The 23,732-nt window shown below is 44.2% G+C and overlaps 1 protein-coding gene across 3 annotated transcripts in view; it reads left to right on the top strand.

Annotated features, from left to right (window-relative positions):
- si:ch211-196i2.1 (collagen alpha-1(I) chain) overlaps positions 1 to 23,732 on the top strand; it is an 81,043-nt gene that overhangs the window by 4,089 nt on the left and 53,222 nt on the right. For all 3 annotated transcript variants that reach the window (XR_005234056.1, XM_037979605.1, XM_017425492.3), the window contains exons 2-6: positions 12,942 to 13,089; positions 13,188 to 13,346; positions 15,130 to 15,322; positions 19,125 to 19,253; positions 19,529 to 19,582. Coding sequence is in view for 2 of the 3 variants with exons in the window: in XM_037979605.1 (XP_037835533.1) it covers positions 12,942 to 13,089; positions 13,188 to 13,346; positions 15,130 to 15,322; positions 19,125 to 19,253; positions 19,529 to 19,582 (683 nt within the window). In the remaining variant the exon portion in view is untranslated. The remainder of the gene's footprint in view (positions 1 to 12,941; positions 13,090 to 13,187; positions 13,347 to 15,129; positions 15,323 to 19,124; positions 19,254 to 19,528; positions 19,583 to 23,732) is intronic.

Here is a 23,732-nt window from a genome sequence, read left to right as displayed (position 1 = left end):
GGGTTACCATAATCATGCTGCCAAGCTTATGAGCCATCACGATTTAGTTCTTTTAATCAAAAAATGTAACGCAAAGGACTCTTGTCCCGTCCAAAATCTTTGTTGCGCCCCCTGCTCAAGGATTGGTGTCATTCGGAATAATTTAGCGGCGCTCCGCAACACTTCTTTTGCCTTGAAGTGAAACTGGATCTGAAGCTCCACGCCGGCCGCATTATCGAGATCGCCATGTGCTCCGAGCAGGTTGAGCTCATGATGTCACTGCCAATACGACGCCAGGTTCGTAACTGCACATCTGCAGTCAGTTAAACGCCATCTCGGTAATCTGGAGCTCGTTATTCGGAGTTTTGACCAGGCAGAAACTCGCGCGGCGATGTTCTGGGTGTGGAGCCGGTCCCGGCTTGTGGTGAACTCTGCGTGGATGTAAAGGGTTGGGTGCAGACCACATGTTGGACCCGTCTGTAATGTCCTCTCAGGACAACGGGAACCAGATGGAAGACGGAGTGGGCTGAAGGTGTCCAGGAACGGTTCGTCAGATCTTTGAAGTTAGGGATGAACAAAAGAAAAGGCTTTTTCCCTTTTTTCCCTTTTTTTCCAACATTTAGAACATTACCTCAGTGATAATTTTGTAGCGCCAGATGCCCTGCAGACACAGAAAGACAACAATGTGGGGAAAAGCAAATTAAAGATCTCAGTTTGTCACACATTGGTCCACTTTGATTGAGGTGTTGGTTGAAATATTTATGTCCATTCTCTCATGTTTTGCAGATTGCACATGTTGGTCAACCTATCTGCTTGTTGGTTAATCAAAGTCAGTCGTTTGAAACAGTTTGAGTACCATGATGCTGATGGACTGAGACTCTCTTTAAATCTTTATCGCCTGCTGCTATGAAAGCAAAATATCTCACAAACTTGTAGAAAAGTTTATTGAAACTATACAAAGTAATAGTTTGACTTTTGGAGTCAACCCCAATCAAGATGGCTGCCACAGCTAATCGACCTTAGCAAACACAGAAATGGCTTTTACTCAGTTTTGCAGATATTAAGTTAAAATTTGGTGTGGTAGTAGCTGAGGGTCCTCCACAACACATTTTTTGAGTGGTAAGAGTTGATGTGAGATCTTTGTTTAAGACGTTGGCATTCGAGGCAGCGGGCAATATGCATTCATTCTAGGACTCCTCATGGATCAGGGATGATCCCTATTGATTTTAAGGCCTAGGGGTCAAAGGTGACCCCTTGAAATCCCCCCTGAAATCCTTGTCCATGCTCTAACCCTGTCAAACTATGCAGCTGGGCACCTCATAGGTCAGGGATGATCCCGATTGATTTCAACATCAAGGTCACACCTGTGTGAAAACCTTTTCTTTGCTCTAACTCTCCAACAGTGTGATGTAGGAATGTCAGATTTCACAGCTGAACAAGTCAAGGGTCAAGGATGATCCCTATTGATTTCAGGGTCACGGGGTCAAAGATCAAGGTCACGAGTGAACCCTTTGTGAAAACCTTGTCCTTGCTCTAACTCTCCAACAGTGTGATGTAGGAATGTCAAATTTCACAGCTGAACACCTCATGGGACAGGGATGATCCCTATTGATTTTAAGGCCTAGGGGTCAAAGGTGACCCCTTTGTGAAATCCTTGACTGTGCTCTAACCCTGTCAAACTATGCAGCTGGACACCTCATGGGTCAGGGATGATCCCTATTGATTTCAACATCAAGGTCGCACCTTTGTGAAAACCTTGTCCGTGCTCTATTTCTCCAACAGTGTGATGTAGGAATGTCAGATTTCACAGCTGGACAAGTCAAGGGTCAAGGATGATCCCTATTGATTTCAGGGTCACGGGGTCAAAGATCAAGGTCACACGTGAACCCTTTGTGAAAACCTTGTCCTTACTCTAACTCTCCAACAGAGTAATGTAGGAATATCAAACTTCACAGCTGGACAACTCAAGGGTCAAGGATGATCCCTATTGATTTCAAGGTCACGGGGTCAAAGATTATGGTCACAGGTGAACCCTTTGTGAAAACCTTGTCTGTGCTCCAACTCTAGACACATGTATTCAGGACTGTTGCGTGAGTGAATTCATGGTTTTTGGTTTTGATTGTGTACCGTTGGTTGGACTCTTGTTTGAAGTGGAGTTCTGCAGAAAATGTCTAAAGACTCAATATCTTACCTGTTGCAGATGGCTTTTTGAACTGACTCACTGTGAAGACCTTCCAGTCTTAAAAAAGGTCATAACCAGTCGTGTGAATGCTTTTTTTAAAACCTTCGGGCCGCTGTCGATTTTTGCGTTGCATTATTTGCAGGGAATTCTGAGGTCGTTTGCAGGCTGCGAGATGACAGCAGCGGCTAGCTTTAGCACTTCTGGCGCGGCTTGGGAAACTTCCTGCAAGATTGCTATTACGTTCCTGCCGGACTAAGCATGCAATGCAGAAGGGTCGCGGCAGAGTAAGGGTTTTAAAATGGAAAATTTGAAGATCTGAGTTTGTTTTAAGATGGCAGCAATCTGCTCTGATTAGCTCATTCAAATGTCGTTCAAAGAGCTATCCATAACGGGTAACAAAATATTGCTCATATTTCCACAGAAGCCCGCTTCAGAACATCTGAATTAACCCTTTGGCAGTTCCGTGGCGCAGAGGGATCAGTGACACGGCTGAATCCGAGGCCGATCGGTGCCGAATGTCAGGTCCCGACTTTATTTGGCAACCTCTGCCCCGCGGTGCATGTTAAACTATTTTATAATTCCTCATTAAAACGGTCAAAGTGGTGCCAGGAGGTCGGTTTTAACTGCTGCAGCTGGGCCACGTGCAGCCGCTTTAATACGCTGGTGTCCTGCAAAGTGGAGATGACGTAATGTTGTTTCATACCTGAGAGACGCTCCGTCCCTCCTGCTTCACAGCGCCTTCCTGGGGAGGGGGGGAGGAAAAGAAAAACATGGATTTCAGACTCATTTACAGCTCTTAAATTGCCTCCCTGACTTATAAACACAGAGCTCCGTCTGTAAACGCCTGGACCCCGTGTGACATCAGCGGCGGTGTGCTGCGCGGTAAAATAAACACGGCGTTCTGGCTGCTCGCGAGGTGATGAACGGGCCATTCGTGCGCCAACTGGGTCGACTTCAGAGTGCCTCGAAATGTTTGGAATTTGCTTTCAGACTCTTCCAGACCCGAATACGTCTGTGTGTGTGTGTGTGTGTGTGTGTGGGGGGGGGGTTCACCATCAAATATGGAAGATGCTTCTTTCGTCTTCTAACAGATTTTGGTGTAAATGTCTGACAGTTCGATGTCCAAACGGCCGAGCGGAACAGTCCAGGTTAGAGAGACGGGACAGAGAAATCTGGTTAGCTCCAGGCTGAGCTTTAATGTCAAAACCTGACAACACTTTGGCCTGATATCTCCTCATATGGACACCAAATGAACTGAACCGAGCGCAGTCCAGTGGATTAATACTGCAGGGTGGATGATTTGGACACAAAAGCCCTCTTTAAAGGAATCCAAATCACCTCTCGCCTTAAACTTTAGAGTTGGTTTGGTCAAACCTTTTGGGCTTCTGTGGATCAGCGGTTAGTGAAGTCGTCCTCCAATGAGATTCCTGGCATCAGTCAAATGTCGAAGTCTCCTTGGACAAGACTCTGAACCCGTCATTGCCTTCGATGTATTCAGATTGGCTTTGTAGAGATGTAGTAGAGTGCTGGATAAATGGGTTGTAAAGCGCTTTGAGTGGCCTGGTTGGCTGGAAAGGCGCTATAAGTACCGTCAGTTTACCTTGGAAATAACGATCCTAAGCAATATTGCAAAATCTCGTGTTGTGAACGTCTCTCAGCTTCCACCACGTCCAATTTTAGCTCAATATCTATCAAATTGACTGAGTTCGGCCATTAGCAGCCATCGTTATTTAGACCGACTCCAAACGTTTATCAGTTGTTGGCAAGTTTCATTAAAAATTCATCTTTAGGCAAAGATCTTACATAATGAGGAGCATCACACCAAATCTGAGCACATCATCTGTAAAACTGACTATATTGCAGCCGTTTCTGTGTTTTCTGTAGTCAGTTGGCTGTGGCGGACATCTTGAATCGATCAGTTGTAGATGTACATCGATGGATCACTTTTAGGAAAATCTTTATGAATCGGTCTCGGCTGCTACCACGCCAAGCTTTAGCTGAAAATCAGTGAAATCTGCAGATTTATAGACTCTCTCGTTTGTTACGATCCGCTGGCTGTGGTGGCCATCTTGGGGTGTTCACCCAGTGGTTACTCTCCGCGGGTTTCATTAAAAGTCGTCGTCTGGTTCGTGAGACGCTGCGTTCCGGTACCGGACAGAGGCACAAACGTTATCGCCCACCTTCGCCGTTCTGTTCAAACAACCGGAGTGCTTCTCACATCGATTCTGTTTAAGATGGCCGTCTTGTGGTTCGGCGTTCGTCAGTATTAGACCCACAGACACGAGGACACTCCTACAGCTGTGGCCGGTCCGAGTCTTTACAGCTGCGTTTATCGATATTTTTTTATATTTTTTAGCTCCTGCTTTAGAGTGGGCACATTCAAGAGCTCATCTACCTCTTCATGCTTTTATTTTGTTGAATAAATCTTGTTTTATCTTAACAAAACAAGGCTTGAATGTCCCCTGACATGTTGCAGTCCCAATAATGAACATTTTTGTTTCTCTGGACGATTAGTTTTAGTCTGGCTTTTGTTGTTGGACTCATTTAATTTTCTTAAAGCTGCTTCGGTCTCCCGGGTGGATGATCAGTGTGACGGGCTGACATGAGGAGCTTTTGAGGCGTTTGTAAGCTCGTGAACATGTGGAGATGTTTAGCTTTATTGGCTCCGATGAAGGACGGCTCTGTTACGACCGAGGGCTCGTTCAGACTCTGTACGGTACCTCTCGGTGAACTCTGACCTCACGTCAGAAACCCCTCCCCGCCACCGTCGGTCGTGACCCGTGCGGCTCGTTAAGCTTCTGTTTGTTTTCATGTGACTGACTTGTTTTAAAGCTCCTGTCACCTTCTCTTCTCGTGTTTTACCGGTTATTCTGGGTTTATCAGCCCTGAAGGACTTGTCCACAGTCTGTAGCCTGCAGGGCGCGGTGCCAGGCGAATCAAAACAAAAACATTCAGAAAACCTTATTTTCTGTGCTTGTCAGAGTGAAGGTTTGTTGGCCGGGGGGTTCGACTCTTGGACGTGTGAGGCGTTACGTCAGCAGGAAGCTGATAATTGCTGCTTCAGCTCGTTAAAACCTGGCAACCTCAAAGCTCAAAATGTTACATGTTGGAGACGCGTGAGATAAAAATAAAAACTGGTCTTTATTTGATAAACTAAAAGCACCGCAGGAACATGAAGTCCAAAATCGATGCATTGTGACTTTGCCTTAATTTGCAAACCGACCTAGGCGCACAAACAGAACTGCCCGTCTTTTTGTCTGCAAGCGGCGAGATGAAGGTTTTCCCACGTTAACTTTGGTCTTACTTTTGGTTTGCTTCCACAGGAAACATTGAGCGTTTAGAGATTTTAAAGCTGAACGGAAATCAAATCTCATAAAACTGACATTTCATGAATCTCGCTTAGTCAAACACATCCACACAACACTGACCTAAAAGTCACGGCCGGCCAAGAACGCCGCTGCTGTCCGATTGTTTACTGGTGGAAATGGAAGAAGAAGCCTTTTCTTAAACACGAAGAAATGCAGGAAGACTTTGTGGAGTAATGGATCTACAACCGTACCAGTATGAACCTGAATCCAAACTCTTCAGGTTTGGATTCTGATGATCACCAGGACCGTCATGGCTGACAAAACAACGGCCGAGTTGGGAACGAAGAACGGTGAGAACCGATTACCCCCAGATCGTTGTCATGACATCAGCACACGACTCTAAAAGTCAACACAAAGACGGCAGGAGAGAGCTAACGATGCTAACCGGATGCTAACTCGTAAACACCGTCTTAGATTAGCGTTTATAAACTCTCACACCAGAGTAAACTCAACAACCTCAGGTTCAGACCATCAGACATGGATTGTTTCTGTTTTTTCCTCTGAATCCCAAACTGATCTCAGGCTGTCGGCCCGGAATCAGCTCAGACCTTTAACGACGGCGCGCGTTCACTTCCCGTTTCTCCTCTCCTTCTCTGTGGCGATGTCCTCTACCATTTGACTTTCTTTTTAAATTAAAAATAGGACTTTCTCGTGGAAAAAGGTCAGTCCACTGCAGTAGGGAGGGGCCTTTATTCTCTGTGCTTTTATAGTTTCATGAACCATGAGCAGCAACAACATTCATGGTAATAAACCAACAAACCGACGGGTTCTGTCAATTAAAACTCAATTTCACTCTGTTGAGGCGTTTATTTTGGTGTTTTCTGTGGAAATAGTGACCCCTCTGCCTTTGTTTTTACCTCCTCCTCTCTGATAATCTCCTGCCAGAGGGATCTGTTTCCAGGAGGATCGTTACCTGACTCCCTCTCTGCCGCCTTCATCTCTGTGAAATGCTAATTTCCAGGCCGTTCTGCCCTCTGCAGCCTTGTTTTCGTCCTGCTATCGTGAAAGACGCGTGTTCACGGTTTGAACGGAGACGTTCCTCGTCCGGCCGCGTGGTTCTTGGAGCAAAGGTAGGGAGGTCAAAACATGGCAGAGGTGAAACGGGGCCGCGATATGAGGAAGGAATCACATAAACGGTCCTCTTATTTCTACATTTCCGTCGTTTTGAAGCTATCGAGGACGGACGCTGTCATGGTGCTCGGAGGACGCGGGCCGTCTTATTGTTGGACGCGCTCCTGCACCACTTTTGGCCGAGTTGCGTCAGATGCATAAAACGCCCGTTGCTGCCAGTGGCTCCTTTGTGGTCACCGTGGTAACCAGGTGTCTGTCGCTCCCTGACTGACTCGAGACAGGCGGGCAGAAACGGACTGAAAAGTAAGCCTCGAACAAAGGAGGTGCGACGAGTTCCAAAAACCTGTCACTTCCTCTTTTGAAGGGAATAATTTGAGCTGAAATATAAGCTCGGCTCACGCTCTCTCTGCGTTTTGGGGAAATTTGAGAGAAAACCACAAGTAGTACGTCAGTAAAAGCCACGCTGGGTGAAAGAGGACAAAAATGTCTGCGTTTCGTTGTGTTATTTGTACCTAAAAGAGTTCTGGAGATGAGACGTATTTGTAGAGATTTGGACATGCTGTGACCTTTCAGTCGTTTTTAGAGATGGGAAAGTTCTGACATCAAAGTTCAAACTTTCCTCGGCCATCTTTTAGTCACACCAGCTTTGACCCCTTCATCCATGACCCCGGGGGGGGGACAGAGTGTCACACTTTGGGACGGGTCTCTGATTAACGGGCCACGTTCCCCTCAGGAGGATCATGTGTCCCCCTGACCTTTGCCCTCGGCGTCACGAAACACGAGCAGTTGATGTTGGGCCGCTGGAGTTCCTCCGGTTGGGAGTTTTTTGTTTTAAGCGCTGCTCATTGCGCAAAATCTTTGCTTAAAAACTATAGCTTTAGCTGTTAGCCTAAAACTCCGTTTGTCTGTTAGCAAAATATCTCATGAACCGCTGGACGGATTTTAACAAAACTTTCAGGATGTAATCTTTGCATTCACGTCTATAACTGATTAACGTTTGGAGCGAACCCAATTTAAAATGGCCGCCACAGCCAGCCGACTTTACAAAACACAAAATGGGCTATAACTCAGTCGAATTTACAGATATCGACCTAAAATTTGGTGTGGTAGTAGCTGAGAGTCATCTCCATTACACACTTCAAGCACTGGCCGGTCATGGCGGCGGGCGATATGCATTCCTCCAAGCAATCCTGGTTTTATGCTTTCAGACTGACCCTGTGCCGAGAATTGACTCAGATCTGGGCTTCAAGCAAACTCGATCATTTCTGAGACTCCAAAGAGGAACTGTAAAGTTATTTTATTGCGTTTGTCGTTGTTTTGAAGCCGACTTTTTTAATCTTTACGTCTCGTCTTTTTCCAGGTTCTGTCGTATTTTCTGTAACGGCTCCGGTGTCTCCCATGTGAGCGAGGAAAATATGTAAACATCTGAGGTTTTTAACTTTTGGAAAACTCTGTGTTCAAAGAAAGTTTTCTGCTTACAGAAAAACATTTCAGCGAATCGTTTCTCTTTTCTGCCACAGGAAAGTCAGGCAGGTGCTTTTTTTTTATCCCTTTTAGAGGACAGAAAGTCTTTTCCTCTGGACTCAATCCAGAATATTCTTCTCTTTATCGCTCAGCTTGTCTGAAAACAGCCAGACTGTTAATTATAAAAACAGAAACAGAAGAATATTTGCATATTTGCAGACAGAAGCAAGTTTAAACGAGCAGATTTCTTTATCATTTCGGTGCCTCAGTCATACCTAGAAAGGAAAATAAACTTCAGTCAGACATTGTGGACGTGAGAAGCAGAATTAAGTCTCCTTTTTCTTTGTTGTAATCCTGAGAAACAAGCGCAAACTCGCCGATTCCTTTGGAAATGGGCTGAAAGAATTTAACGTTTCGTCTCCGGGCCGGTCTCGTTAGGAGGCAAACTCACATTTTCATCTGTTGATTTCAGACTAATTTAAATCGGGAAGTAATTTAACTTCAAAAAGAGCCAAATTCCAAGTTAAAAAAAAGGCAAGATATATCAAAATAAAAAACGACTCAGACTAAAGAGAATAAATCTTCAGATCTGCAGCTGAACTCCTTAAATCCAATCAGAGCTAATTAATTAATCAAACACTTAGAAGCGTGGCTTATTGGCACTAAAATGGCCGAAAGCTCCATCTTTATTTAATTCGCTGCTGATCGGCTTAAAAATGGGGAAAAAAACACGTTTAAAATTAGCAGGAAAAGAGGAGCTGCACTTTAAGGATCATTTGAAGTCGAGTTTAAAGGAAAGGGTATGGACAAACATCATCTTACCTGCTGCAGATGGCTGCCTGAGCGACCTAACGAGCTAACGGCGACTCAGACTGGAGCCAGAATGGATCGTTTCGGTTTCTAAACTAATCGAAACCGTAGAAACGCTCTTATATAAACCTTTTATTTCTCACGGCGCTGTGATTCAGACACCTGAAGCTACAGCTAGCTGCCACCACCGGAACAACCATTCCAGGATCGCTCAAACATCAGAATGTCGCTTGTTTTTGCTCAAACACCTAAAGCAAAAAGGGGCGAACGGCGTTGACTTCTTTGCTGTTTGCAGATTGATGATTTCTACCTCAGGGCGTCTTGTATTTCTCCGTAAACACCTGACCGTCTCTGACGCTCTTCCTCTCTTGGCGCCCGGTCATTTAAATAAATTAAAACCAGTTTAATTATGACGATAAGTCGGCTGAATTTACAGATATTGAGCTAAAATTTGGTGTGGTAACACGTGAGATCGTGCAACTCTTTTTTTTTTTTTTTTCTCAGCATATAACTCGACAGGTCAGAGTCGTTTCTTTCACACGACGGCAGCCTCGCCCTCTGATTGGTCAGACTTGTTGGAAACTGGTTTCATAGAGGAGGGAGGTTGTCCCTAAGTGGCTCCGAAACTCCGACTTTTTCACCTGCTGGAGCTAAACCTCACCTGGAGGGCCTGATGCCTGGAAAGGCACCCCGTCGGAGGCCTGTTGGCCCCACGAGGGACCGCCGGTGTTCCTGCCTGTCTCTGAAGCATCCGTTGACCTCAGATCTGCGATCATTCCTAACCCAGAGGACGTCAGAGACTAAAAACCTCTCTTTCCCTCAAAGCTTTCCCTTAATATTCGTAGAAATCTAATGGGTTTAAATATTTCACAAAGAAATTCCTCCTGAATGCTTCTTGGTGAAGTTTCCCAAAGCATAAAGTCACCCTAAAAGTCCTCACTGTTCACGCGTTTCCACGGCTCAAACATCTGTTTTGCTTTTGCACGAAACAAAGCAGACCCCCCCCCCCTCCTCCTCCCCCTCCAGCCTTTGATTACTGAAAGCACATGTTCCGACGCTTTCCACGAAGGATCCCACACAAGACGGCCTGAATCAAGCCTATCGGAGCGACGTATCGGTATTCGCTTCGGGACGTTTGACAGTCCTCCAGGCGACAAATCACCCCCCGCGTTCGGATGTTCTCGCGTTAACGCCTCGTGTTACAGTCGTTAGGATTCACTCCCGATTTGTGTGTTGGTTGTGGAGCTCAATGGTTTGAGAACAAATGAATGAATGAGTGAGGGGCGGCGTGCGTGTGCAGGAATCCTTATGGTGCTCCTCCATGATGCCGCCGCTTATTCCTTCAGGTGTCTGTCGGCTTCTTACAAACTTAATCTTTCCATCACTGGTCGGCATGTGGGCCCAATTATGTCCAAATTGGACCATTCCGATTGTGCAAACTGGAGCAATCTAAGAAGTTGCAGATTAGGTTCGATTGGACTGAAGTTACCTTTACCTGACCAAATTTCTTGATTTATTCAGCACATTTTTAACATTCATTGCTCCTCTTCGAACTAGAAAAAAACAAAACTAAGGACCTGAACAGAATCCTGTTTGGTGAATATTACAAAATAAAATAAAAAGTCTGTCTTTGGTTTTTTTTTTTTTTTTTAGGCCCACCTCCCCTCGTTGTGGCGGTTTTCCCGGCGGTATTGTTCAGCGGATGGTCTCCGTCTCTGACAGGATGAGTAAACAAGTCTCTAACGAGGCTCACAGACGTGGATTTGTTTATAAAAATAAAAAAAAAAGCGCTCGGCGGGAGTACATGTTTGGAGTCGGTCCAGAGGCGGAACGAGACATGTTCTGGGTAAATCCCAGAGGCTTTAAATAAGTACTTACGTTAGCATTTTTAGATACTGACTAAAGATTTTAAATTGATTTCTTCTTTTGTTCTTCCATGGTTCTTAAACTCACCTCTCAGCCTCATTAATCTTAGACCCACGTCTTACATACCATCATTGGCATTTGGGTTCAAACTGGTCCCAGTCAGCATAAAACAATACCAGCCTCTTGTAAGTGACTCATTTTCTCCAAATATAATGAAGAGCTGTGTTCACAGTCATCAGGAAAAAGAAAAGAGCGTGAAGGAAACCACCTGTGGGCAAGCGATGATGAACGGCACTTTACCTGCTCTGCTGGGGTGACAGGAAACCAGCGGGCGAGGGGGTAAAAACCACAAATGGGACTGCGGGTGAGAGGAATTTCTCGAAGCGCCGTCCACATTTAAAAGGCAGCAGCACATGTCATTCTTTGCTTTTTAGTGAGTGGAGTGTTCACAGCAGGTTGTGTTTTTTTTTTTTTTTTTAAGTGGCAGCAGACTGAGGGATTTGGTTTGGTTGCTGCAGATGTTTCCCTCGTGGGTTCTTTTGTTCTGGTGTTTCCAATAATCGGGATTGGGACCAGACTGTGGGAAATGAAACGCCAAGTGAAACGATCTCCAAAAATCCAGAAAATCGTTGATGATTGAATCATTTTTAATGTAAATGTGACAAAAGTCTGTCTCTTATCTGTTCATTCGTCTTTGGACGAGCTGGACACCTCGTGAGGCAAGGGTGATCCCTATTGATTTCAAAGTCACGGGGTCAAGGGTCAAAGTCGCAGGTGAGCCCTTTGTGAAAACCTTGTCCCTGCTCTAACTTCACAAATGTCCAAAGCAGGGATGTCAAACTGCACAGCTGGACACCTCATTTGTCGAAGATGATCCCTGTTGATTTCAGGGTCACCAAAGGTCAAGGTCATTAGTGAACACATTTGGGGAAAATGTGTTACCCTGAGTAACATTAACAATCTAAAACTCTTTGTTACTTAGATTACCTTCCTGCTCCTTCAAATGGCCCCACCCCTTTTTGGGTGTATCCAAAAAAAAAGTTAAAGGTAAAGGTGCTTGTGTCAAAGTGGAAATATTAGCAGTATAAAAGGTTCTGCGTTGTATTTTGCACAACAAATATTTAAGGGGGTAAAATCATTTGTTTTTAATCAAATAAAAGGAGAGATTTGTGGTTTCTGGTTGAAATATGAGATATGCTTCGCTCTGTCTTTATGTAGCCTTTCACTTTATCAAAATAAAAGGTAATATCAGTTATTTAGAGTCCATCGGTTAAGCTATATTTTCACTAAAGCAAGATTTTACTTGTTTTGGAGTAATTATACCATTACTTTTTTGACTTGTGCAGCTGCTGGTTAACCCATCCTGAATGATACTAGTTGGCATGCTGCATAATAATGATTTAATGAGTTTACTTCAATTTTAACTGATCTCAGACAACCAAATTAGCTAAATTAAAGGCCTGGTATTCCTTGAAGGGAATGTTTATCATCCTCCACCTTTAAGGCTAGAGTTTTAGATTATATTTTATGTAAAAAAATGATGGCGTCCGATGATGTCATGTCGCACGAACAGATGGCTCAATGTCTTTGTCGTACAAAGTGGCGGGTGATAAGCATTCCTTGAAGGAATTCTAGTGTCATTACTGAACACATTTTGAACAACTCACAGCTTCATGTCCCGACAGATTATTTTCCTAACCTCACAATTTTGTGAGGTTAAGACAGTTTAAAGCAACGATTCCCAAAGTTGGGGTCGGGACCCAAATGTGGGTCACCCAACACCAAGTAGGGGTCCTTAGATGATCTCCAGATAGCAACCTGCAATTAAAAACCCAGTTTTTATGATATATTTACACCATAATGGGTAAAGGGAGTTAAAATAATTGTCATCAATTGATTTTAAAAAATAGCATAATGGATGTTAGGACTGTTTGTGTTGTAATAATCTCTTTTTTAAGAGGGTCATTACCTTTTTTGGAAGTTTAAACAGCCAACAGATGGGGTCACACACCTTTTGTCACTGCTATGTTTTGGGTCAGAAGCTGAAAAGTTTGGGAACCTCTGGTTTGAAGGATATTAAACGCTCGGATTTCCTTCAAAGACCATCAAAGATTTGCTGCAAACTGTGACAGAACATTTAGGGTTTTGTTTAATTCAGCAGAAGAAGGAGGAACCTGACGTTTGTTTATCTCCCCCCACAGAGGAGGTGAATGTGCTGCAGGAGCTGTCTCTTCAGGTGTCCAACAGCAGGAACTCCTCGCTGACTGTGGAGGACAGGGAGTGTCCTGTCGTCCAGGTGGGACAGTACTCCACCTTGTCTCTCCCTCTGCGGCGGCTCTTCAGCGACAGGTAGCTCGCCGTGATGTCCGTCTGGAAGGTGGCGGTTCGACTCCAGCTCTGTTTTTTTTTTTTTTTTTATTAAAACCCGCGCTCGCCTGTGTTCGCAGTTTCGCAGACGAGTTCAGTTTGCTGGTGCAGCTCCGCAGTTTTCAGACAGAAGATTGCAGCGTCTTCACCGCCCTAGGCCCGGACAGCCGCGTCGTGCTGCAGCTCCGGATCAGCGCCCGCGCCGTCACCTTCATCGCAGCGCAGCAGAGGCACTACGAGTGAGCGGCCGGATCTTCCCTTCAAACGCAATTAAAAACAAAAAGCCACCAGTTCATGAAAACCCGTGCAACTCGAACCAGCCTATTTAAATACTCAAGAGCCTTTTTTATTTGTGATTAATTGGCTGAAAGTGTTATAGATTTAATAAAACAGCAGCCTCCAAACAACTTTTAACCATCAGCTGCTTCCATAAAACCCCCCAGATGTTGATTTGTTTACAACATCCGCCCCCAAATCAAACTCAGGCGCGGTCCCGTTTCACACGGAGCCGAGCGCGTCTGTGTTTGAAGATGACTCTATCTCGCTGTCTCCCAGCGGGATGATTAATTTGACGTCTCTTGGCTGGTTTCCTCCCCCCCCGTCTCCTCCAGTCATTCATCAACGACAGACAGCAAACAGAAACAGGCTTGAAGACGTTGGCTCGAACCGATACTGTACTTGTGTTTTTGGCACAGGAGTAGCTTTCATATCTGAAATGTGTCAAAGGAGCATGTTGATGGCTTCGACGCTTCATGTTCGGTTGAATTCAGAGTCCAGATTCACCCCCTTCAGGGTGTTAATTGGTTATTTTAGTTTAAAATCTCTATTTCCGTATTAATGAGGGAATCTGCTTGGTGTTACGAGTCCTGCACCTTAAATTAAGAAAAGATTACAACTTTTGGACAATAGTTTGGAGTCTTCACACTGTGGTCCGCAGTCTCGATTTAATTTATGCAAATAGACTTCCCTTTGGAGAGAGGAGACAGACAGGAACAAGTCTGAGGGAACATTATGAGGCTGACGGGAACTAAAAAGAAAAGCAAAGAGGGAAAACTGGACTGGATGGACGTTTGTGTTCATTCTTTCCTGTGGAGAGTTTAAAACCCGCTCTGCCTCTTTTCTCCAGAGACAGAAGCAGCCATTATTGACTTTACTAGGAAATCAAACCCAAAATATCTGAGCAACAGAGCATTAGGACAGCTCAATGAGCTGTGATGATGAGGGAGTCTCCAAAATGTCTCAAAATGTTCTCGGGAGTTCCCAATTTTCATGGCACGAGCCTCAAAAGGCTCGCAAGCTTTCCAATGATTTCCGATACAAATTATGTCTCAAAATAGTCGCAGAGTCGTCCTGGGTGTCTCAAACTCGTCGTGAATCCGTCTCAGTTTTGTTGCGAACCCGTCTCAGTTTAGTCACTTGGAAAACTGATCCTGATGTGCCTCTCTTTATTTAAAAAATGGCCGCTGAAGTAGATTAAATCATGAACATGAAGTTAGATGCAAAGTGGGCCGATGTGTGTGGAAGTGGGCAACGAAATACACAAAAAATAGGCCATTATTTTGAAAATTTTGCAGGATTTCTCTCAGTTTTGACTCCTTTCCAATAGCAACAAACAGGTCAGTTAGATGCTACATTTAGGCTTTATGGCTGTGGAAGCCATTTTGAATTAGCTTGGCTTCAAAACTTAATAGGTGCACACCCAGTGATTGGTTTCTCTGTGAGTTTGATTGAAATCTATCCTCTGGTTCATGAGATATTTTGCTAACAGACAGATTACCGAGCAGATTCCCGCCTTTGGCCTTTCGGCGGCCGTCAGTGGCAGGTCTGCTGCTGCTTGATTGGTTGATTGGATTAGCCACAGCTCAGTAGGCGGTGCTTCAGCGCTGCTCAGGACGGGTTATGTTCAGACTAACGCCTCTGAAGGTCCTCCAAATGTTTTCTTTCCTCTGAGATTCACATTAATGCTTCCTGCAAACATCGAACAAAAACCCCGACACGATGACATTGTGACGCATCCATCAGGTTCCCGGTCGGCGGCCTGTGCGACGGGGCGTGGCACCGCCTGGCCTTCAGCGTCTCCTCCGACCGCCTGGCGCTGTTCGTGGACTGCTCTCTGCTGGAGGGCGTGGACTGGGTGAACCGTGGACTGGAGATCAGTGCCGACGGGCTCCTGATGGTCGGAGGCACCACCGAGGGCTCGGAAACGCCGTTTGAAGTACGTGGCTCTGCAAACCATTCCTTCTTTCTTTTGTAATTTTTTTTTTTCCCCTCCCAATCGTAAAAAAAGAAAAGCAGCTCCACCCCTGAGAGCCTCCTCCATAAACTCCACACCCTGTCACTTCTCATTAAAAAAGCTGAACTCATTAACTTTGTTCTGTTAGGAACATGGGCAGACTTTATAATGATCGGCAGATTTTAATTTTTTTAATAAGATTTTACGTATTTTAAGACCAGACTGATGTGCGAAGCCAAGTCTGTAACAGGCCATGTGTGCGAAGTTCGGTTCACTTTGATTCAGTTTAAAACTTTACATATTTCTTCTTCCTCGCACACTCAACGCAGCCGGCGTTCCTGCAGCCATGTTTTCCTGACCCTGCCCGGTTTCCTTTCATCACAGACCCGACGTGATGCTTAGAAACCAGGTTGTTTGTTTTCTTCAGGTATGCAGAAGAAATCCCCGGAGCCGCAGCTCCGATTACCTCCATCAGCCCTGAAATCACAGGAAGCGCCGGCGGTTGTGTTGACACAGCGTTCAGCGTCCCTAAACGTTTAAATCTTGTCAGTAAGACGGGTTCTCTGGAGAGGTTATGAGTTCCAACAATCAAGTTTTCAGTGCTCGGTTTTTATACTTTATAAAATATCTGCAGTGACTGAACCTTCGTGCTTTTAATCAGATGTAGAAACGAACCTCCCTGCAGGTATTTTTATTTAGTTTTGACATTAAACATTCAGATACAAACAGTCAATTTAAAGCAACAAGAGTCAAACAAAAACGTGTTTTAATCTGAGAATAGTTTGGGTTTGTTGTTGAGCTGGGTTCAAATTTACAGTGAAGTACAACATCAGCTGTTCAGCTTCTGCTTATTTTGACTCGGGACTTGAACTTCTTGACTTTAGACTCAACTTGGAACTTGCTCAGGTTGACTTTTGTCTCAACTCAGAATTTGCACGTCTTGATTTTGGACTGGACCCAATTCAGGACTTGCCCATCTTGACTTTGGACTTGATTCGTGACTTGGACATCCTAACTTTAGACTTGATTTGAGACTGGTAGGTCTCAACTTTGGACTTGATTTGGGATTTGCACGTCTTGACCTTGGACCTGATTTGGGACTTGCACGTCTTGACCTTGGACTTAATTTGAGACTTGATTTAAGACTTGCAATCTTGACTTTAGACCTGATTTGGGACTTGCACGTCTTGACCTTGGACCTGATTTGGGACCTGCACATCTTGACTTTGGACTTGATTTGAGACTTGATTTAAGACTTGCAGTCTTGACCTTGGACCTGATTTGGGACCTGCACATCTTGACTTTGGACTTGATTTGAGACTTGGTTTGTGACGTGCACGTCTCAACTTTGGATTTGACCTGACTTGTGACCTGGAAAACACAAACTTGGTTCCACCTCTGATCATTCTGAGCAGAGCAGCTAGCTAACCGCTAACCCAAACGTAGCCAAGACGAACGTAGATTGCCTTTTTTAAAACACTGTTCTGTCAACATTTTTTTCACTGTCTCATATCTAACACAGTTATACCTTTTAAAAATGTTAAGATTATCCTGTTGGAAGCACTACAGCTAGCTGCTGCTGGAATTAGCACTTGCAAATAACCTCAAAATCCTGCAGCATAAAGTTTGATTTAACTGACTAGCGTTAGCTCGTCAATCCAGTCAGGATTAGACTCTTTCTATCTACGACAGGTAAGATATTATTATATCATATGAGCTAAACCAGATTCGTGCGTTTCGTCACGTTCTCGAAGCGTCTTATTTAAGACGAGAAGTGAAACGGGATGATTTGTGCGGCTCAGGGAGGACGTGGCCCCGAGGATCGGATCAGCCGGAGTGACTGGATCAGTACGGGAGGCGTGTCAGCATCTGGATTTGTTCTCGGCGTCCAACTATCCCTCCCCCCTCCACCGGTGATGGGCTCTTCTTACTGAAGAGGCGCTGACAGCCTCGTCTCTGGACGATCGTTTAAATTAGTTGCAGTTAAAACCGTTTATAGTTTTATTCTGCTCATACTGACAGCAGACCCGGGAGGGACCCATTCAGATGGATGTTAGGAACACGAACAGGAAATGGATTTAAATACAACCCAAACGGCTCGAGTTAACAAGCTGCTCTGACACTTATCTGACTTTCAGGCAAAGAGAAATTATCTTGAGTGACAAAAGCACTAACTCCTGATTTCTCCTTTAAAATACGCTCTAATGCAGTTAAATAATCCTGTGCAGGGTTTCTGCAGCTCCAGTTTCCTCCATTTTTTGTTTCCCTTCTTAATATTTGGGTTTTGTTTCGAGTTTGCGACACATTTCAGTCACCGGGATGTTATTTTAGATGGAGATCGTGCCGCAAATCTGCAAAATATCTTCAAAAGAAGCTGAAAAGTTGCCTAAAAACGCACCAGAAAGACGCTGAGCGAATGTTTGCGGGAAATACCAAACAAAGGCGGTGTTTCATATCGACAAAGGTGGGGTTGGGAAGGTCGCCAGATATTAGCTCAGTTCAAAAAAGGTTAAAAAACAAAAACAACTGGATTTCTATTCTGTAGCTGAAGACGTTTGGCTTCTCATCCGAGGAGCTTTCTCCATTCAGAAAAAGAGAGTGTGGAGTTGAGCTTTTAAAGCTGAGATGTGATGTAAAGTGGACTACATGCAGATTGTTCTCGCTCTCCTAACATTAGAGGCTCATTAGGGTCATTGTTCATCTGACTCACTGATGGGTGACTGGAGATCAGGCCTAAAGCTCCATTATATGTTTTTGAAAGCTGGAATCTGAGACCTCCTCCTCTGTTTAATGTTGTTCCTTTGAAATGGGGGGTTTGAGAGGGCGGTAAAGGAAGCCATCTATGTCAAAAGGGAGAAACCAACATTAAACAGAGGAGGAGGTCTCAGATTTCAGCTTTCAAAAACATATAATGGAGCTTTAGGCCTGATCTCCAGTCACCCATCAGTGAGTCAGATGAACAATGACCCTAATGAGCCTCTAATGTTAGGAGAGCGAGAACAATCTGCATGTAGTCCAGTTTACATCACATCTCAGCTTTAAAAGCTCAACTCCACACTCTTTTTTTCTGAATTGAGAAAGCTCCTCGGATGAGAAGCGAAACGTCTTCAACTTCAGAATAGAAGTCCAGTTGTTTTTGACTTTACCATGGCCTGGATGACTGAGAATCTACACCAGCATATATCAGCTCAGATTTAAAAATGGTTGCTTTTCTCATTATTTCACCAATAAATGTAACAAAAGAACAAAAACAGGAAGTCCTAAAAAAATAAGAATGATCTTTTGGATGTTTTGGCTCTTTATGTTGTCATCGTGTTCATATTTAATTGGGTCATTAGCAGCTTTTTGTTTATTTAAACCAGCACTGGATGGGGTCAGTTTGTGCCTAATTAAAGCTTCTAAATGAAACCGGCGTTGTATTTTATTTTAGAGAATAATAAAATATGTCCAGAATTTGATGCCGGCATCACAATCAAAGGCTACATGAGAGGCGAAGACGGGTTTGGAGAACAAAGGAGGTATTTTACGATCAGCATTTTATCGTTGACAGATGAAGGGAGTCCAACTTATCGGCCTAAACTTTTCAAGCTGTCACATGATCTGTCACATGACCTCCATGCTGGGTTTCAGCTCAGTTTTTTGTAAAACTGTCCGAGTTGTCGCAACGTTTGAGTCCGCTAATTATGACACACAGCGTTGATCTGAAATAATCCTGGTTTAAAGTGGTGAAGTTCCAGTTCCTGTCCGGTTGTGTCGCGTTTTAACGGCTTCTTGTTGTCTCCAGGGCGGACTCCGGCAGCTGGTCTTCCTGTTGGGTGACCCCGACGGCGCCCGGCAGCACTGCAGCCTCCACCCGGCCCGTTGCAGCGCTCCCAAGCCTCCTCGCTCCCCGCGCACCGGCGGCGCCCTGGAGGTAAAAGCAAACACCTTCTTAGCGTGGCTCATAATGACTGAGAAAAGCTCTGACGTGTAATCAGGACGCGTTTACGGTGAATCCAGGTGTCTCCGGCGCCCTCAGGGCAGACACCTCGACTCCGTCTCTTCACCCAGCCTGTTGCATGCTGTAATAGAAGCATTAGGAAGGGATTAAAAGTGAAAACCGCTCCGACTCCTGTGGTTCTGGTCCGCTCTGTGAACTCTCTCTGGGTGTTCTTTTTAAAATCGTGTCGCCTTTCTGTTTTCACACAGAACGTGCTGCTGTCCTCGAATGACCTGGAGGACCTGCAGGGAGGTTCAGACGCTGTAAGTGGCTTAAAAATCCATCATTTATGAGCTGAAAATAAATCTGGTTTCACAGGCTGAGCGTGGGCAGCTGACCGCTCGGGCGTCAGAACTGGAGAAATAACATTTTCTGCTAAAACGCAGTTGAGCGGATGGCTAAAAGCAGCAAAATGCTAACTCTGAGGAGCAAAAACGAGCAAAATGCTGGATTAAAGTGACAAAACACAATCAAAGCACTAACTGAGAGCTAAAACTAGCAAAACACGAGCTATGACAAGCAAAATGCTCGCTAGCTTAAAGTATCAAAGCGCGAACTAAAAGATAAAATTAGCAAAATGCTAGCTAAAAGCTTGAATTAGAAAATGCTAGGTAAAAGCTAGATGTGTCAAAATGCTAATTGAAAGTAGAAAAACGCTAAGAGCTAAAATTAGCTAAAATTTAATTATGAGAAGCAAAATTCTAGCTAAAAGCAGTAAAACACTATCTGAAAGTAGCAAACGCTAGCTAAAAAACTTTAAAAAAAGCTGAAAGTAGCAAACATGCTCATTTAAAGTAGCAAAATGCTAGCTAAACGCTAACTGTATCAAAATGCTAATGAAAAATAACAAAATGCTAGCCAAAACATTAGCCTAAAGCATTAGCATCACTGGTAGTTGAATTAGCTGTAGTCGTAGTTGTTGTTGTTGTGTTTATGAAGGATTTAAATAAATTCTGATCTATTTTAAAAGGAAAAATGTTTGTAAATGAAATTAAATACTTTAATGTATGAAAATGTATAAAAATAACAAAACCCAGAAGCTACAGCACCCGTCCTTTAAACGAACAAATCAAGTCCAAAGTGAGTAGAAATCATCGAATCCCCATCATGAAAACAGCATTAATGCTGACTCAGCATTCACAGACTATGAAACGGCGTTCTCGAGGGAGTCTCTGTATAAAAGGTTATGAATAATCAATATCTGACCTGTTGTAGATGGGTCTTTGAACAGCCTGAGTTCGGAGGGTTTAGGTAGTTATGACCGGATTGATGAGTTAATGGCTAGTCCGAACAAGACCAAAGTGGATTGCTGCAGTTTTTAAAAAAAACTGCTTCCACCTCGAGAGCCAACCTCTGGAGTTCACGAACTCTGGAGTTCAGAGTTCAAAGGTCAGAGTTCAGGGTTTTTATGGCCCGCTGAGAGCGATTGCATTCTGAGAGGCGTTTCAGGGCAAAAAAACACGAACGAAACCTCTTTAATCAGCGGGAAAAACTAACACTTAGAGCTCAGGTTGTTCAGTGTCTGCTGAATTTCAACCTTTTTTAAGTAGTTTATTTATTAACAGCATTATCGATCGTTATGGGATAGCTGGAGCGTTAAAACATTAAAAGTTTAATGTTGTTTCTGCGTTCGGGACAAGCCGATGGCCCTGAATGTTGTTGTTTTTTTGTCAAAAGGACAGTAAATATTGGGAGTAAATTGCGTTTTTTCTAAAACGACGGCGGACCGTGCCGAGCCAGCCCAGATAGGCATGGAGTTTCTCCAACTGGCGAGGCGTTTGAGTTCCTTTGTGCTGACGTAAATGTCAGAGATCCTCTCTTGCTGTTTCGGGGACGAGCTGCTCTCACTCATCTGTTTCTGTTTTACATTTTCCGTGTTGTGTCTGGATCTGAGCTCTCTGCTTGGTTCTGGTTCTGTTTCCTGTTGGCAGAAACTTATTCAGGTCCAAAATAAAAACACATTATTACGGCGGAATAAGACACACTATGGACTCTGATGTTGTCTGCTGTTTTATGACATATCAAAAATAATTAGATAAATGAGGACAACAGCTGTCCTCCCTCTGGTTCTTCTCAGTGTCCCTACCTTTATTTTTTATACGCCCGTCCTAAAGACGGGACATATTATGTCTTCTCCAAGCTTTAAATTGATATTCATTTGACATAGAAATGTCCAACTGCACAGCTGGACACCTCATGGGTTGGGGGTGATCCCTATTGATTTCAGGGTCTTGGGGTCAAAGGCTAAGATCACAAGTGAACCCTTTGCGAAAGCCTTGACCGTGCTTTAACTCCTCAACTGTAATGTAGGAAAGTCAAACTGCACAGCTGGACACCTCATGGGTTGGGGGTCATCCCTATTGAGTTCAGAGTCACGGGGTCAAAGGTCAAGGTCATACTGGAACACTTTGCGAAAGCCTTGACCGTGCTCTAACTCCGCAACCATGTAATGTCAGGATGTCAAACTGCACAGCTGGACACCTCGTGGGTTGGGGGTGATCCCTATTGATTTCAGGGTCACGGGGTCAAAGGTCAAGGTCACATGTGAACACCTTGCGAAAGCCTTGACCGTGCTCTAACTCTGCAACCATGTAATGTCAGGATGTCAAACTGCACAGCTGGACACGTCGTGGGTTGGGGGTGATCCCTATTGATTTCAGGGTCACGGGGTCAAAGGTCAAGGTCATACTGGAACACCTTGCGAAAGCCTTGACCGTGCTCTAACTCTGCAACCATGTAACGTAGGAAAGTCAAACTGCACAGCTGGACACCTCATGGGTTGGGGGTGATCCCTATTGATTTCAGAGTCACGGGGTCAAAGGTCAAGGTCATACTGGAACACTTTGCGAAAGCCTTGACCGTGCTCTAACTCATATATTCAGGATTGTTGGGCTCTTTAGATCCTGATTGCTCTGACAGGCGTATTATGTATCGCTGGCAGTATACTTTTTAAAATTAAATAAAACTGCAGATTTTTACCCAGATCAATATGAGCTTGGCTAACGTCTGCCGTTAAGGTTGTTGAGGTAAACCTGAGAGCGACGTTTGCTTTAAGGATGGAAAATGACTCATGCTGTGCAACAGAACTTCCTGAAACGTTTTGTTTGGCAAGAAGGACTGAAAGCAATCCAATTAGAAAATGTCAAATATGGTAACTACCTGCTAAAGGGGTGGAAAGGTTTTAAGCAGTATCTTACCTGTCGTGGATAGCTCCTTGGATGGCCTCAGTTTGGAGAAAAAGGACTGACGAGTTACCAACTCGTCTGGGATTAATTTATGGAAACATTATTTTATAAACTTTTAGCTCGTCGTCCCACAACGAGGTTATTTTTACAGAATTAATCTTATATTCTGGCACCCACGCGTGCAACAGCTAGTTGCTGCTGCTGCTTTGTTCTGGGATTTCTGTGTAAATAAATAACAAAATGTAAAGGTTTATAAAGGCTTCCTAACAGAATAGCAACGATGATAGCTGTTTTTGTCGTTGTAATGAGAAGATTTTAGGTCTTATATCTCTGGATATCATCAGCCCTCGTCCATTTTTATATGAAAGCAGAGACGAAGAGCTGCTACAGGAACCAGGATGTCTGTGCGGGGACATTAGTTGTTTCCACAGAACCTTGAAACAGAAGATCGGATTAATTAAACAGCCCATGAGACTGGGTGGGTTCTGCAGCTTTAAGGAGGCTTTTCATGCATTTTGTCTGTGATGCTTCAGAGACTCCAGAAAGGGCACCAAATATTCTCTAATTAAAGACTCGGTTGAATAAAAAGGCTTTGTGTTCTGTTAGAGAACGGGGCGGGGTTTTGTTCCTAATCAAAAGGGCCGTTCTGCTCACTGTTAAGTAGTGTTTCTTTTCCGCTGCGGTTTTTTTTTTCATCCGCCTGATGAGGTTTTAGTGGCTGCTTCCATTTCGTGAAATAATTAAAGACGAGCAGAGAGGCCCTAAAGTCACGGAGAGCCGCGGTAGACGCTCGGATAAAAGAGCACGAGGAGGAGGTCTGGACACGGGAACAGAAGATGCCTCGCTCTGGTTGTTCCTCCTCGTCTTTTTGTCACGAAGCGTGAGAAGTTCCCGAGCGCTCATACTGATAATTTCCCCCTCCAAAAACTGTAATTTACAGCGGGGTATGTGCCACGGAGGTGAATCAGAAATGCTCGGGGATGAGACCAGGGGTGGAAATTAAAAATATTTTAGGGTGGAAGCAGTTGTGGTGCCCTAACAGCTGAACAACACCTCTTTCTGGACACTGCATGGAAATAACTAGATTTTTCTTATTTTATTTTAAACCATTAAAAGATGCATATCTGTACATAAAAATTCAGACAAGTAAAATTTATTTCTGTGGAGTGTTTTTGAAGTATTTTTTTGTGCTTTTGTAAGTTTTTGTATGTAAGTTGTGATGTTTTTC

Source organism: Kryptolebias marmoratus, linkage group LG14 (assembly GCF_001649575.2).
Source record: "Kryptolebias marmoratus isolate JLee-2015 linkage group LG14, ASM164957v2, whole genome shotgun sequence".
Classification (NCBI taxonomy): Eukaryota; Metazoa; Chordata; class Actinopteri; order Cyprinodontiformes; family Rivulidae; genus Kryptolebias; species Kryptolebias marmoratus.
This window is presented reverse-complemented; position numbering and strand designations above follow the sequence as displayed.